The sequence below is a fragment of the Bombina bombina genome, chromosome 6, assembly GCF_027579735.1.
Source record: "Bombina bombina isolate aBomBom1 chromosome 6, aBomBom1.pri, whole genome shotgun sequence".
Taxonomy (NCBI): Eukaryota; Metazoa; Chordata; class Amphibia; order Anura; family Bombinatoridae; genus Bombina; species Bombina bombina.
This window is the reverse complement of record NC_069504.1, coordinates 122,062,270-122,078,653: the sequence shown is the minus strand read 5'-3', so window position 1 is coordinate 122,078,653 and position 16,384 is coordinate 122,062,270. Positions and strand designations below refer to the sequence as shown.

Here is a 16,384-nt window from a genome sequence, read left to right as displayed (position 1 = left end):
TGCGAGTGAGAGCCACGTGGTCAGCGCAAAACGGAGTAGAAGGCAGCAAGTGAGAGGAGAGGGCAGGCAGTGGGCACATCCAGGGGTGGAACTTCCAGTCCAAGTAGGAGAATGGCAACTTGCCCTAGCGATCAGAGCTGAAAGTAAGTGGGCGGAAGGAGCATGGGAAGCAGCCTTTATTATTGGGGCTTTTTAGTGTCTCATCTCTGCGTTGTCTTCAGTACACAGATTTTGGTGTCGCCATCCCCCGAGCTACCCCCACACGAGCACTGCAACATGGGGAAGAAGCTGAAGAGGAGCTGCAACTGCAAACGGATACTGAAGAACAACTGCCTGATCACCACAGTGGTGGCTGTTGTTTTAGGTTAGTCATCATATACCATCATTTATTCTTAATCCATCTATACGATTCATTACAAAGATGTACATTTATTTTATTTAAGATTTGTATGGAATTGAATGTGGATTCGTTTATACGGCATCTGCACATTTGCTGGCATTAAATTAGTCTATATCTTTTGCATAGTTATAGTATCATTTGCATTCCATTCAGCACATACTCTGCAGCCTCCACAGACCAGTGTGAGTAGACGATAGCTTGCCTAGTAAAGCCTCATGTAAAATCTGCACAATGACGCAATAATAATACACTCTAAAAATGAAAAATAATATACCCTTAATTTTGTCACTTAAATAGGTGTCACAAATGTTGGTTTAAAGGAAAGTGTTGTAGGACACACACACACTTCTATTTCCCTGTGAATCTTTCAATATAATTAAGGTGACTCATGTATTAAAACATAAAATATTTATGTTAATTTTTTTGTCTATATTTCATTTCCTGTAATACCCAAACAGCAGTGCAGTGTTATTGATGTACAACAAAGGGTTATGGACCCATTACACACCCTATTTATATTTAACAAGTAACGTCTTGTAATCTGTGAAGGGCTTCATTGCATTGCACTGTTTACTTCCACCGGCAGCTAAAGTGTTAAATAAGGCACACAGCATAATGAGAGAGAGAGAGACACTGACTGACTGACTCTCTGGGTGGTATTTAACCCCAGTTCATGTATTGTGAACCCCATTTGAATAACTCACGAGCCGCCACAGAGTCTACCTAGTTAAAATAAATACAAATATACCTGTGAAATAAAAATAAAACCTAAGCTAGCTACAATATATGTTAAAGTTAGAGTGTGTTAGGGTTACGTTAGGGTTAGGGTTACGGTTAGGTTTAGGCTTAGGGTTACATTAGAGTCAGGGTTAGGTTTAGGGGTTAATTTAGTTTAATTTAGGTTGTTATTTAGGGGTTAATAGGTTTATTTAGTGGAAGTGATGTGGGAGGCCAGAGGTTTAGGGGTTAATAGATTTATTATAGTGTGGGTGATGTTGGGGTGCAGGGGAATAGGGGTTAATAACTTTAGTATAGTGGCGGCGATGTTGGGGGCAGCCGATTATGGGGTTAATAGCTTTATTTTGGTGGTGGCTATATCGTGAGCGGCAGATTAGGGGTTAATAAGATTATGTAGGTGGCGGCGATGTTGGGGGCAACGGATTAGTGGTGTTTAGACGTGGGGTTTATGTTAGGGTGTTAGGTTTAAACGTAACTTTTTTTTCCCACATAGACATCAATGGAGCTGCGTTACAGAGCTTTTCTTTCCGCAATCGCAGGCGTTAGACTTTTTTCTGACCCGCTCTCCCCATTGATGTCTATGGGGAAAGCGTGCACAAGCATGTCAAAACAGCGCTCGTTTTTGGTGCGGTATGGAGCTTAAAAGCACCATATCACATGCACAAGCCGGGTTTTTAAAAACTTGTAATGGCTGCACTATTGGGGGTTAAATAATGCAACTTTGGTTGCGTTCGTTAATTTCCCTATAGCACGCATAACTCGTAATCTAGCTGTTCGATAACACAAATGTAGCACAAATGAATGGTGTATTTTTTATAATTTAATTACATGGGGTGGAAAGAGGATGAAGATTGAGGTCACATGGGCTAAAATATAAAGTGCTATATCTCAAAAACGAGACCAGCACAAACATTCACTTTTGGCACAAATCAGCAAAAACGTAGCACAAATGAATGGCGTAGCTTTTACATGGGGTGGAAAGTGGGCGGAGATTGAGGTCACATGGGCTAAAATATAATGTGTAGTATCTCTGAAAAAAAACCGGCACAAATTTTGATTTTTGCAGTACAAATCATTGCAAACGTAGCACAAGCAAATGGTATATGTTTTTTTTTTTCAGTTTAATTACATGGGGTTGAAAGTGGGCAGAGACTGAGGTCACAAGTGATGCTGTCACCTGGCTGTGCCGTGTGTGCTGCTGAGCATAGACTGGCCTCTCTCCTCTCCCCTGCCTGCAAAAAAATTGCGGGGAAAAAAAGGCGCCAAAAAAAAGGAGCCAAAAAAAAAATATTGGGGAAAAAAATAATTAAAAAAAAATAATATTTTTTTTCACCTTCTGCGGGGCCACCCCTGAGGACCGAGACGGTCGCCTTGCCCAAAGGCCGGCCCTGGGTCACATAGGCTAAAATATAATGTGCAGTATCTCTAAAACTAAACCGGCACAAACGTTAGTTTCTGCAGCATAAATCAGTGCAAACGTAGCACAAGCAAATGGTATATATTTTTTTACAATTTAATTAGATGGGGTGGAGAGTGAGTGGAGACCAGGGATAGGCAAGGTGTCCGTACACGGACACTGGTGTCCGTGACTGGCCCTTGCAGTGTCCGCCACCCATTTTACGGAAGGGGAGGGAGGAGTAGGACAGATGAATGCTGGTCCTCACTCGTCCTTGACCCAAGCGGCGCCACGCTTAGTAGCGGGAAAGTGAGGGAAGAAGCAAGCTGCCTGCAGTCAACTAACCGTGAGTCGTGACCCATCCCAATTCCTTGATCTATGCGGCAGCGTGGTGCTGGTGTCTGTGTGTAGAAGACCGCTGCCTACTCTGACAAACCTTACGTAACTAAGTAACCAACCATGATGATGATGCAATTAACATCAATGTGGGTGGGTTTGGTCAGGAGTTGCAGACTCTCAATATAACCACAAAATATAAAAGGTAATACCACAAGCAGTCTTTATATAAATGTTATTTTAAACTTGTTTGATTAGATGACTAATTTGTACTTGTGGAACTAGACCAGGGGCGCCCAACGTGCATCCCATTTGACAGCAAAGTGTCGCTCTCCTGACTTGTAGAAACATAGAATATGTTTCTGCAGATAGGAACCATTCAGCCTATCTAGTCTGCCCAATTTTCTGAATACTTTCATTAGTTCCTGGCCTTATCTTATATCTAGCATAACCTTATGCCTATCCCATGCATGTTTAAACTACTTCACTGTCTCTACCACTTCTGCTGGATGGCTATTCCCCAATGTATGTATGTTTTTTGATGTTTTTAATTTGAACTGTACCTTGGTGTCCTTCACTAACGTCTGTACTTTGGAAAATGTCCGCCACAGCCTTGGTCCGTGCCTATCCCTGGTGGAGACCAAGGTCAAATGGACTAAAATATAAAATACAATATCTCTGAAACAAAACCAGAACAAATGTTTAATTTTGCAGCACAAAAGTAGCATGAACAATTATAGTACAGGGAGTGCAGAATTATTAGGCAAATGAGTATTTTGACCACATCATCCTCTTTATGCATGTTGTCTTACTCCAAGCTGTATAGACTCGAAAGCCTACTACCAATTAAGCATATTAGGTGATGTGCATCTCGGTAATGAGAAGGGGTGTGGTCTAATGACATCAACACCCTATATCAGGTGTGCATAATTATTAGGCAACTTCCTTTCCTTTGGCAAAATGGGTCAAAAGAAGGACTTGACAGGCTCAGAAAAGTCAAAAATAGTGAGATATCTTGCAGAGGGATGCAGCACTCTTAAAATTGCAAAGCTTCTGAAGCGTGATCATCGAACAATCAAGCGTTTCATTCAAAATAGTCAACAGGGTCGCAAGAAGCGTGTGGAAAAACCAAGGCGCAAAATAACTGCCCATGAACTGAGAAAGTCAAGCGTGCAGCTGCCAAGATGCCACTTGCCACCAGTTTGGCCATATTTCAGAGCTGCAACATCACTGGAGTGCCCAAAAGCACAAGGTGTGCAATACTCAGAGACATGGCCAAGGTAAGAAAGGCTGAAAGACGACCACCACTGAACAAGACACACAACCTGAAACGTCAAGACTGGGCCAAGAAATATCTCAAGACTGATTTTTCTAAGGTTTTATGGACTGATGAAATGAGAGTGAGTCTTGATGGGCCAGATGGATGGGCCCGTGGCTGGATTGGTAAAGGGCAGAGAGCTCCAGTCCGACTCAGACGCCAGCAAGGTGGAGGTGGAGTACTGGTTTGGGCTGGTATCATCAAAGATGAGCTTGTGGGGCCTTTTCGGGTTGAGGATGGAGTCAAGCTCAACTCCCAGTCCTACTGCCAGTTTCTGGAAGACACCTTCTTCAATCAGTGGTACAGGAAGAAGTCTGCATCCTTCAAGAAAAACATGATTTTCATGCAGGACAATACTCCATCACACCCGTCCAAGTACTCCACAGCGTGGCTGGCAAGAAAGGGTATAAAAGAAGAAAATCTAATGACATGGCCTCCTTGTTCACCTGATCTGAACCCCATTGAGAACCTGTGGTCCATCATCAAATGTGAGATTTACAAGGAGGGAAAACAGTACACCTCTCTGAACAGTGTCTGGGAGGCTGTGGTTGCTGCTGCACGCAATGTTGATGGTGAACAGATCAAAACACTGACAGAATCCATGGATGGCAGGCTTTTGAGTGTCCTTGCAAAGAAAGGTGGCTATATTGGTCACTGATTTGTTTTTGTTTTGTTTTTGAATGTCAGAAATGTATATTTGTGAATGTTGAGATGTTATATTGGTTTCACTGGTAAAAATAAATAATTGAAATGGGTATATATTTGTTTTTTGTTAAGTTGCCTAATAATTATGCACAGTAATAGTCACCTGCACACACAGATATCCCCCTAAAATAGCTATAACTAAAAACAAACTAAAAACTACTTCCAAAACTATTCAGCTTTGATATTAATTAGTTTTTTGGGTTCATTGAGAACATGGTTGTTGTTCAATAATAAAATTAATCCTCAAAAATACAACTTGCCTAATAATTCTGCACTCCCTGTATATATTTAAAAAAATATATATTTACACGGGGTGGAAAGTAGGCAGAGATTGAGGTCACGTGGAATATAATGTGCAATACCTCTAAATCCAAACCGGCAAAAATGTTTGTTTTTGTGACACAAATAAGCACAAATGGTATATTTGTTTTTAACAATTTAATTACTTGGGGTGGAAAGTAGGTGGAGACTGAGGTCACATGGGCTAAAATATAATGTGTAGTATGTTTGAAACGAAACCAGCACAAATGTAAATTTTTGCTGCACAAAGAAATAAAACATGTTCTGGTAGTGTTATAAATGCAGGGTTGGCTGCAGAATGAATGAAATGGGGGGCATTTTTTTTAACGAGGGGGCACGCATTTACAAAGCATGTATGAGAGTCAAAATAAGAGCAGACCTACATATTCTGCAGGAAAGTGTAGCTATTGGCTGGCTTATCCCCCACTATTAACATTTAGAGAATATGTGCTAAATCACTAGGTAAAAGAATGAAGTCTAAATCCTATACAGTGCACTAAAACAGAGCCATTAAACGTGAGACCCCCAGTGCAATAGCTCTTTAAAAACAATTCACCCTTTAATCACCATGATCCAAAACCCTTAAACTCATTCTCAAATCTCAATCATGTCCCCTAAACAGCCATGCACCCCAAATCCCCCAATGCAGTAAGGATACTAGGTTTTCAGATAGTGGTAATTTTGTAGATTAGATTTAGCTATACCTGTTTCGCAATAACTAACGGATATCAGGCTACTTAATACAACCTATGTACTGTGAACCTATAAGAATATGATTGTGTCATATAAATATGTCTATAAATGGCTACCGGCTTCTATCAACGCCTTTAAAAGTGCACTGTGATCTTTGGCCCGGCCTAGGATTACAGTGCACTTTTGAGGCGTTGATACAATGTTATTAGAACACTTCTAATGTGTACTAATAACATTGTATGAAGCCTGAGGAAACAGCCTAGAGCTGAGAAACGCGTCGCCTGTGTTTTTAACTTTGTATTAAAATAATTTATCTTGGAACACTTGCTACTCTCTTTTGTGAGTTGTCCCTTTTGCTAAGGGATTCTTTTTGAGTCCATCTGTTTTTGGCCTACTTATGGATCCACACTGTCCCGAGTGCCTATTATCAACTCTGGTGGGTGACTGAATTGACCCCATCCTGCTCTTATAGCATCAAGGGAGATGCTACAACTATTGTGAGTACCTCTCTTACCATTGGCTCTTTATCATCATTGTTCCTGCTATACTAGGCCATGTTGGCACCTATGTCTCTCTTATCGTTTTGAATACAGATATTACACCTTTGCGGGAGTTTGGTCTGCTGGGTGACTGTAATAGATCCCAGACTGTCTCTACAGCACTGACTGAGGTGCTCTCCTAAATGTGAGTCTATTCCTCATATAATCATTAATTCGTTTTGGATCAAACAATATTGGGCCACGTGGCGCATCTGTCTCTTGTGTTTGTAAAATAAAACCTAACCTAAGTTACAATTACACCTAACACTACACTATAATTAAATTAATTCCTTAAATTAAATACAATTAAATAAAATTAAATAAAATGATCTAAAGTACAAAAAAACCCCAAACACTAAATTACAGAAAATAAAAAACAAATTACAAGATTTTTAAACTAATTACACCTAATCTAATCCCCCTAACAAAATAAAAAAGTCCCCCCAAAATAAAAAAAAGCCCTGCCCTACACTAAATTACAAATAGCCCTTAAAAGGGCCTTTTGCGGGGCATTGCCCCAAAGTAATCAGCTTTTTTACCTGTAAAAAAAAGTACAAATCCCCCCCAACATTAAAACCCACCACCCACACAACCAACCCTACTCAAAAAACCACCAATACCCCCTTAAAGAAACCTAACACTAACCCCTTGAAGATCACCTTACCGGGTGAAGTCTTCACCAAACCGGGTCGAAGTCCTCAACGAAGCCGGCAGAAGTGGTCCTCCAGACGGGCAGAAGTGGTCCTCCAGGGGTTAGGGGTTAATAAGTATAATGTAGGTGGCGGCGTTGTGGGGGGGGGCAGATTAGGGGTTTTATAAGTATAATGTAGGTGGCGGTGGGCTCCGGAAGCGGCGGTCTAGGGGTTAAACACTTTATTTAGTTGTGGCGGGGTGCGTGAGCAGCTGTTTAGGGGTTAATACATTTATTAGAGTTGCGGTGGGCTCCGGGAGCGGCGGTATAGGGGTAAAACAGTTTAGTATAGTGGCGGTGTTTAGTGACAGTATACCAATAAAGCTGGGAAAAAGCCGAAGAGCAGCGTGATCGATGACTGTTAGTTAACAACAGTCCACTGCTCATCACCCCGTACTTGGTGCGCGGCTTTTTGACAGCTTTTTTGGTAACTTTGGAGAACGTATTCAGGTCCGCGGCAGCGATGTTAGGTGAGTGTATTGGTGCCGGTGAATGCAAGTAAGTTGACGGGTTGATAAGTAGATGCCACTATGTTTTGTTTGGGTTTTTTTTACAAGCTGATGATGTAAAAAAAACAACTAAACCCATGTTTATTACAATATCCCTAATAGCCGTGTTACGCTGCACTCTCATTTTACGCGGGAAATTGGGCAGCTCGTGCAAATGTGCGTAACAGCTTTTAGCCTGCAACGTTATCAGCTGCCCTTTAGCTTCAAAGGAGTCTAGCTGCAGACTGGAGCTCCACTCTAGATAGGAAACATGTGACCTCCACTCAAAGGTTTTTTTTAATAAACATTTAATGTAACAAACAACCTATAGACAATCATTCTGAAAACTAACCATTTTGCAGCTTTCTTGTTCTTAATGTTCACTCACAGTGGTTTATGCTGATTTTTGTTTATAAGGTAACCAATATGAATGAACATTAAAGTGACATTATACACTCATTTTTTCTTTGCATAATTGTTTTGTAGATGATCTATTTATATAGCCCATAATTTTTTATTTTTAAATGTATAGTTTTTCTTATTTTTAAATAACATTGCTCTGATTTTCAGACTCCTAACCAAGCCCCAAAGTTTTATGAGAATACCATCAGCTACCTTCTCCAGATTGCTCCTGTTTGTGTAAAGGGTCTTTTCATATGCAAAAGAAGAGGGAGGGGGGGAAGGGTTTTATTTCCCTCTTGCAGTGGGCTTTCCAGCTACCTTTTCAACAGAGCTAAACTGAGAGCTTCTAAGTAAGTTTTTAAACAGTTTTATACTGGATTTTTATATCAGTATCTGTGCATCTTATTCTTTATAGTAGTGTCTATTACATGCAGTTATATGAAAATGAGTGTATACTGTACTTTTAAGAACAAGAAAGCTGCAAAATGTACAAGGCTGAAGTTGGATGCTTATTCAGCCAGCTTCTTATTCTGCAACTGATTGCAATTTGTAAAATAAAGATTTATAAACAAAATAGCATTATTTTTATTTTAAATAAAATAATACACTTTCCAAAAACCTAAACAAACTTACATTTTATAAAAAAAATGATGGCAAACATGGCATCATATTGATTGTTTTGAATAAGTAACTGATAATGCAGTGTAGGGCTTAGTATAAGCCTGGAGCAGTCTAAGGGTTAAGGCTGTAGGAGAGTGGGTTAGAAGAGAGAGGGAAGGTGCTGGGTGCAACATTGTTGCAATTTAGGGTAGGCCCCTCCTTACCAGTAGATAAGCCAAGTTCTCCCTTGCAACTTCCTCTTCTTCTCCGGATCCTGGCTGAAGCAGTTTTTTCTTAGCAGTTCTGTCATCACCAGTGCAGCTATGCATCGTTCCAGGCGTTCTACTCTGCCTCCCAGACGTTACCAGTCGGAACAGGAACCTCCTGCACCTGCAAAAGAAAAAATAAAGATAAGTTTTCAATCTATTTCTGAGGATGATTTAGATATCATTCCCCCAACTCAATATACTACTGTTGTGTCAGCCCAGGTTCATAATGTGGAAGAGCAGGGACCTATTGATATTGAGTTAGCTCAGGAATCCCCCAGACCTCAAGCATTGCAGACCCAGCAGGCTAATTTACCTCTTGATAGTGTACAGGCCTCATTTTTAAGTGCTGTACCCCCTGCTGCTATGTCAGCAGTTTCTGACCTATTGAAAAACATAATATCCGCTATGGCTGCAGCCTCCCCAGGGCCCAGTGTCACACCAGCTGTTTTCCCTCCTGATCCTTCTAGTCAGGATCCGGATCCTGCTTTAACTACCCCCAGCAGGCATCGCCCTTTCACACCTCTCATTGAGGCACCACACGTGGCAACACGCGGTCCCCAGCCCGGCCGGAACATGCCCCTCAGCCCTCAACACCCGGACTTGCCCCTGGTCGCACCATACCCGAGGCCCATGCCATCTCAGGGCCTATGCTGCTCCCCCCGGGGCCTAGCGATCTCCTTCGCCAGCCGCGTGGTCCGGGTCCGACTTCCGGTGTCAACGCCATGTTAGTGACGTCACCGGAAGCGGACATCGGCACTTCCGGCTTGGCAGATTCCCGCGCGGTCACAAGGACATCGGCTCCCGGGGCAACGCCACTTGCAGGTGAGCACCGAGAGCCGTCCTTGGCCGTTGGCGGGTTATCAGTGGGGGGTCGGAGGGGCATTAGCAGCACAAGCAAACTGCGCAAGCGAACGGCACATTTGAATGTTAATCCTCAGGGGCATCAAAGGGGTCGCTCCATCATAAGAGGTAGTACCAGGCAGATAGCCAGTGATAGGGGTAGGGGGACACGCAGAGTTAACCCTTCCAGGGCAATGAGGCCATTACAGTTTATACAAATGGGAGATAACGCAAATGCCGTTCAGCAGGCCGCTCCCGATATTATTAACCCACACAGGGCTGATAGTGGTTTAGTGCAAGCGGCCGCTCAGCCGCATGATATTGTGTCTAATAATAGCCTGCATGTGAATCAAGGCAATGTTCAAAGTATGCATGTTAATCAAAACATTGAGCATCATTTACCATCTCATCATTTACCATCCCCCATTGGTGTGAATGCGGCTTTGAATGGTGTGAACGTACAAGCAGCTCCTCAGGGATATAATACACCCCTGGTTGGCATACATAATGCGAATGTGCAATCTTTAAGCCAGCTACAACATCCCATTACTTTAGGCATACAAGGAGTACAACCCCTTGATCAGGGTATCCACTCCCCCATGGCAGCCACGCAGGGCGCTCATGCACACTCATTAAACCATGCACAATCAATAAGCCAGGCATGCCATAACCCTATTGTAGACCAGCAGGGTGTGAATGCTCAGACATCTGCGAATGGACAGTCAGTGAGTCAGGGATTTCATACACCACTTCATATAGCTCATCCACCCCTTGCTACTGATAATCCAGACACATCCATTGGGCAAAGTGCTCGCCAAATTCTTTCTCTTTTGCAGGGGGCAATTGGATCACAAAGTGCAGCAAAAACACGGACCAACACTGCCACAGTCATGAGTGGGGCGGATGCAGGAGTACCAGGCAGCATTACAGCAGGAGCAGCAGCCACCACTTCCACTGCACAGCAAGGGTCTTCAGGACTCGCCCTCCAAAACCAGCCAGCAGGCCAGCCCGTTTCCAGCATGGGTCAGGGACCTCCTGCCATTAGTCACGGTGAGAATGCTTTATTTACACACAATGACCTTTCTTCCTCTGACTCATCCTCTTCTGACTCAGGGTCTGAGACTGACTCTTCCTTGGGTTTACAAGGGGCAGGTCAGAAGAAAATGTTTAGAATGATTAAGAAAATTTTAAAGAGGGGGGTCAAGCCAGATACTAAGCAGGATAGCGCCAGTAACCCCGCCCCGCAAAACCCATCTACAGAGGTGCCAGCTGAACCTCTCCCTACCAGGGCCATCTCCGAAAGGCGAGCAGCCCTTTACGGGGACGCAAGCCCAGGAAAAATATACTCATTGCATAGACACCTGCGCAAAAAGGTGGTCAGTAGAATCCACCGTGGAAAATATGTTAATATATTTGACCTTTCGGTGGAGGCGTATAGGCAGAGAGAGAAGAGCGCTGAGGGAACAGGGCCTAAAAAATTTAAACGCCCAGACACTTTTGATGAGTGGCTCCAGTGCTTCAGGGTTTTTTCCTCCTGTTATATCGAAAAGTACCCCTCCCAGAGTTTGCCTATCCTAAAATACACGGACACTATTCACTGGATTCAGCGTAATCACAGTGAAGGTGTGTGGAGGGAATATGATGCTGAGTTCAGGAGGAAAATGGCAGGAAATCCTTCCCTGACATTTGACTCTACTGATAACCAGTTGTGGCAGCGAATGGACCCAAAAGGGGGTGCACCCGCTGCTGCAACTTCAACTCAGCAATCAGCGCAGCAGTCCTTTCGCAATACCAGAAGCAGGAAACGGGGGGGAACCTGCTGGCCCTTCCAGGACAAAAAATGCGACAAGGGTAGCGCATGCACCTTCAGACATGTCTGCAGGTACTGCTCTGGTCCACACCCTGGCAGTGACTGCATCAAGCGAAGGGACCAGGCCAATAAGCCCCCTTCAGCAAACTTGGGCCAGAAAGGCGGAAACGCCAATTAATGTACATGCCATGGCACCATGGTTGTGGGCTTACCCAGACCAGGCGGCGGCACGTATGTTATGGGAGGGTTTTTCATTTGGTTTTCATATCCCCACATTTAGGCAAATCAAGGGTAAGAGATTTAATAGGAACCTTATTTCAGCATACCAACACCCCCAAGTAGTGAGGGATAAAATTAATAAAGAAGTGACTTTAGGGCGAATGGCGGGCCCCTTTGCTGCCCCACCTTTACCTGATTTGGTCATTTCCCCGTTGGGGGTGGTTCCCAAGAAAGAGCCAGGGAAGTTTCGCCTCATTCAGCACCTGTCGTACCCAAAAGGTAGCTCAGTCAATGATGCCATTGACCCCCAACTCAGCTCGGTGCGCTATCAATCCTTTGATAGCGCACTAGACCTGGTCAGGAGGGCGGGTCATGGTGCTCTATTGGCGAAACTAGACATTGAGTCGGCATTTAGGCTTCTTCCACTCCACCCCTCAGTTTTCCATCTAATGGGTTGTAAGTTTGCAGGTGTGTGCTACGTGGATCGCTGCCTGCCCATGGGCTGCTCTTTGTCATGCGCCTTGTTTGAAGCGTTCAGTAGTTTCCTTCATTGGGTCGTAGCTTCAGAAGTGGGCAGCGATCCCATAGCACACTACCTGGACGATTTTCTCATTGTAGGGAGGGCAGGCTCCGATGATTGTTTATCCACAATGAACATCATGCGCAGCGTCATGAGACATTTCGGGGTGCCCCTAGCAGAGGACAAAACGCAAGGCCCCGCGTCCTGTTTAGTCTTCCTGGGAATCGAAATCGACACCCAGGCTCGGCTCTGTAGGTTGCCACCTGATAAAGTTCAGGGCATGCTTGAGGCGGTCAGAGCGGCAGTCTCTAATGCAGTTATTTCCCTGAAACAGTTACAATCCCTGTTAGGTTTGCTTAATTTCGCTTGCAGAGTTATCCCCATGGGTCGGGTTTTTAACCGTAGACTGGAAAGACAGCTTAGTGGTAGGTCAAACCCGAAATCAAAGATAACCCTAGGGAGTGAATTGCTGGCTGACCTGGTAGTCTGGGAACAGTTTCTCACGCGATTTAACGGGATTCGGGTCTGGCGTACCCCTCCCATGTCTAGCCAGTTACTGCACCTTTTCACTGACGCAGCTGGATCGCACGGTTACGGGGCCTATTTCCAGGGAGAGTGGAGCGCGGAGCCCTGGCCGGAGTCCTGGGCCCCGGCGGGCCTTACTCGAAACCTGACTCTCCTGGAGCTATTCCCCGTGGTCTTGGCGGTCGAGCTGTGGGGTGGGAAGTTGTCGAACGGGACTGTTGTGTTCTGGACAGACAACATCAGTGTGGTCTTTGCGATCAATAACTTGTCAGCCACCTCAGCAAAGGTCATTACCTTGCTGCGCCACCTGGTGTTGCGCTGTCTGGACCTTAACATCCAGTTCCAGGCCCGTCATGTCCCGGGCGTCGACAATGTTGTAGCTGACGCCCTGTCACGATTCGAATGGGCGACATTTCGCAAGTTAGCCCCCACAGCTGCAGCCGTGGGCTTACGCTGTCCTGATTTCCTTTGGCAGCTCGTCCTTCCTGGATAGCCTTACTGCCGTTGGTCCGCTCCTCCTTAGCACCATCCACTTGGCACGCCTATGCCCGCATGTGGTCTGAATGGGACAATTTCTGTGCGTCCAGGGGAGCCGACGCTGCTCAGGGGTCTAGGGACAACTTACATGATTGGCTGGTGAGTTTGCATGCCTCTGGGGCCCGTCAGGGGGCAATACAATCCAAATTGGCCGCCCTCTCATTTTTCTATAGGGCATTAGCCATTCCTGACCCAACCAATTCCTTTTTTATTAGGCAGGTGATCAAGGGTTGGGGCAGATCGCAGCAGCGGAAAATAGACACGCGCGAACCCATCACCCGCGACCGCCTGGAGCGTTTGCTCTTGGCGCTCGACGTGGTCTGTAGATCAGATTTTGAAGCCCTACTCTTCAAAACTGCGTTTAATCTGGCCTTTGCCGCCGCTCTTAGAGTTAGTGAGGTAGTAGCACCCTCCAAGCAGGCGTCTGGGGCAGGTATACAATTGCAACATGTTAGAGCTGCCCCTGATTCCTTACTTCTTTTTCTGCCGCGATCAAAGACAGATCAGGAAGGTAAGGGAACCTGGATCCCCGTTCACCCTCAGGTGAACAGCGCATGCTGCCCGGTTAACTGCGTTAATCTTTACCTGGCTCAAAGGCCGCCTGGCCCGGGGCAATTCCTGGTCCATGCGGACGGCAGATCCCTTTCCAAATTTCAGTTCGGTAGGGTCCTAAAATTGGCGGCAGTCCAGGCGGGGCTGGACGCTAGCAGACTGGCCCCGCACTCTTTTCGCATAGGGGCCGCGACTAACGCTGCGCAAGCGGGCTCCTCGTGCGAGGACATAAAACGTATTGGGCGTTGGCGGTCCAATTGTTTCAGAACCTATGTCCGTCCAATTGTTTAATGTTTAGATGTTAATTCAGGATACTAAAATGTTTGTCTCCACAGGCACTACCCCCGGGGTGAAGCGAATCTGGATTGTGGGCCACTCCTTTGTCCACTGGGCCTCCCTACGCTGTGCGTCCCTCCCATTTGGCCAATCCCTAGGTCTCCCTTCCAACAAGGCATCCGTTAGGTGGTTGGGTGATAGGGGGATGTGCTGGCCCCAATTAGCAGGAACCATATCTGAGGCCCTGGTACGCTGGGGGAAGCCTCACATTATTATTCTTCACCTAGGGGGTAACGATGTGGGGGCCATACCAGTTTTACAGTTGATTAAGGTTATGCAGGCAGACATTGGGTGGCTAAGAGTACGCATCCCGGGGGTCATGATAGGGTGGTCCCATATAATACCCCGTCTCCACTGGAGGCATATGTCGGCCCATACGGCGGCATACCGGGTTAGGAAGAAGATCAATGCGTCTGTAGCGAAAACCGTCACTGGGTCAGGTGGCTTCGTGGTACGGCACGAAGCCATTTCGGCTGATAGAACCGAGCTATATAGAAGGGATAAAGTTCACCTTTCTGATGTGGGGCTGGATTTATTCATAGGGGACATTCAGAGAGCTCTGTTACCCCTCCTGTAAATCGGGTTGTGCGTTGGCGGCAAGGGTACCATTAAAATGCTTCCTTGTGGCGGGAGATCCTCGGTCCGGTTGCGCAGGAGAAGGTCGCTAGGGGTGAGTGATGGCCAGACTTCCGGGGAGGAGGGTAGGCCCTCACGTGCACGTGACGGTAACCCTCCTTCCTCCCTTTTGAGGGATGGTCACGTGATCTCTGCAACCCCTCAGCGTCATCTCCTTAGGGCAGAGACTCCTCTGCTGCTGTTCCCGTTGGGCCGGTGATCTCCTGCTGTTCTGGGTAGCTGATCTCTATGCCGCCATATATATTTTCAGTTCTATCAGTTCTATCTAGTTTGTTAGGTTAATAAAATTTTATGGCCTGTGACGGTCACAAAATTTTTCCCATAAAAAGTTTGTCTGTGGTTATTTCGCACTACATTCTCATGTACATAGTTATTTAATTAAGTTATGTTAAATCCTCTCCTCTGTGAAGAAGGATCCGGTAAGCATTTAATCCCTTAATGCAGTGTAGGGCTTAGTATAAGCCTGGAGCAGTCTAAGGGTTAAGGCTGTAGGAGAGTGGGTTAGAAGAGAGAGGGAAGGTGCTGGGTGCAACATTGTTGCAATTTAGGGTAGGCCCCTCCTTACCAGTAGATAAGCCAAGTTCTCCCTTGCAACTTCCTCTTCTTCTCCGGATCCTGGCTGAAGCAGTTTTTTCCCTCCCTCCCTTCCCCTTTTGTAATGTTTTAATGATGTTGTATTTTCGACGGCACCTTAATGGCAGGGCTATGGCTACTCACCCTAGGCCCAATAAGCCATTACTGTAGGATATGGATCTCCTCTCCCTGTTATGCGGTTTACACGGCTTGGTAACAGGGAATCCTTATCTAGGTGGAAGATCTTCTTTCACCCTGGCGGCGGGAGATCCTCGGTCCGGTTGCGCAGGAGAAGGTCGCTAGGGGTGAGTGATGGCCAGACTTCCGGGGAGGAGGGTAGGCCCTCACGTGCACGTGACGGTAACCCTCCTTCCTCCCTTTTGAGGGATGGTCACGTGATCTCTGCAACCCCTCAGCGTCATCTCCTTAGGGCAGAGACTCCTCTGCTGCTGTTCCCGTTGGGCCGGTGATCTCCTGCTGTTCTGGGTAGCTGATCTCTATGCCGCCATATATATTTTCAGTTCTATCAGTTCTATCTAGTTTGTTAGGTTAATAAAATTTTATGGCCTGTGACGGTCACAAAATTTTTCCCATAAAAAGTTTGTCTGTGGTTATTTCGCACTACATTCTCATGTACATAGTTATTTAATTAAGTTATGTTAAATCCTCTCCTCTGTGAAGAAGGATCCGGTAAGCATTTAATCCCTTATTATAAAAGGGTTAAAATCCTTTGCGCCACTCATTTATGTGTGGATATATACAAGGCGTGAGACTCTTCATGGGACAGACATGTTATCAGCCTTGTCCAACGCTTTTTATGGCAAACAAACTGGTGCTGACCTTGTCAAATCACATATTTTACCTTTTCTAAATAAGTTACTGCTATTTTGAAAAGGTTTCTTTGCCATATAAAGCTTTGGGACAGTCTGAAAACACTTGGATTGTATAAAGGGGCTCACAC

The 16,384-nt window shown here is 45.3% G+C and overlaps 1 protein-coding gene across 4 annotated transcripts; it reads left to right on the top strand.

The window, feature by feature from the left end:
• The first annotated feature begins 9,783 nt into the window (after positions 1-9,783).
• On the top strand, positions 9,784-16,022 carry LOC128662702 (uncharacterized). 4 transcript variants are annotated; one of them, XM_053716593.1, is made up of 3 exons: positions 9,784-10,765; positions 13,265-13,425; positions 14,214-16,022. In XM_053716593.1, the coding sequence occupies exons 1-3, from the start codon at positions 9,910-9,912 to the stop codon at positions 14,229-14,231; spliced, it is 1,035 nt and encodes a 344-aa protein (XP_053572568.1). In that variant the 5' UTR covers positions 9,784-9,909; the 3' UTR covers positions 14,232-16,022. The 4 variants fall into 4 exon arrangements, 3 of the variants coding, with proteins under 3 accessions (XP_053572568.1, XP_053572566.1, XP_053572565.1); XR_008402805.1 differs by having other exon boundaries at positions 9,784-13,425; XM_053716591.1 differs by lacking the exon at positions 13,265-13,425.
• Positions 16,023-16,384: the final 362 nt, after the last annotated feature.

What these genes read in the sequence shown, in the direction of transcription:
- LOC128662702 (XM_053716590.1), top strand. Translation starts at nt 9,910, where the DNA reads ATGAGGCCATTACAGTTTATACAAATGGGAGATAACGCAAATGCCGTT. An exon ending in ACCTCCTGCCATTAGTCACG is followed by an intron (nt 10,766 to 13,264) that starts GTGAGAATGCTT and finishes TTCCTTTGGCAG; the next exon opens with CTCGTCCTTCCTGGATAGCC.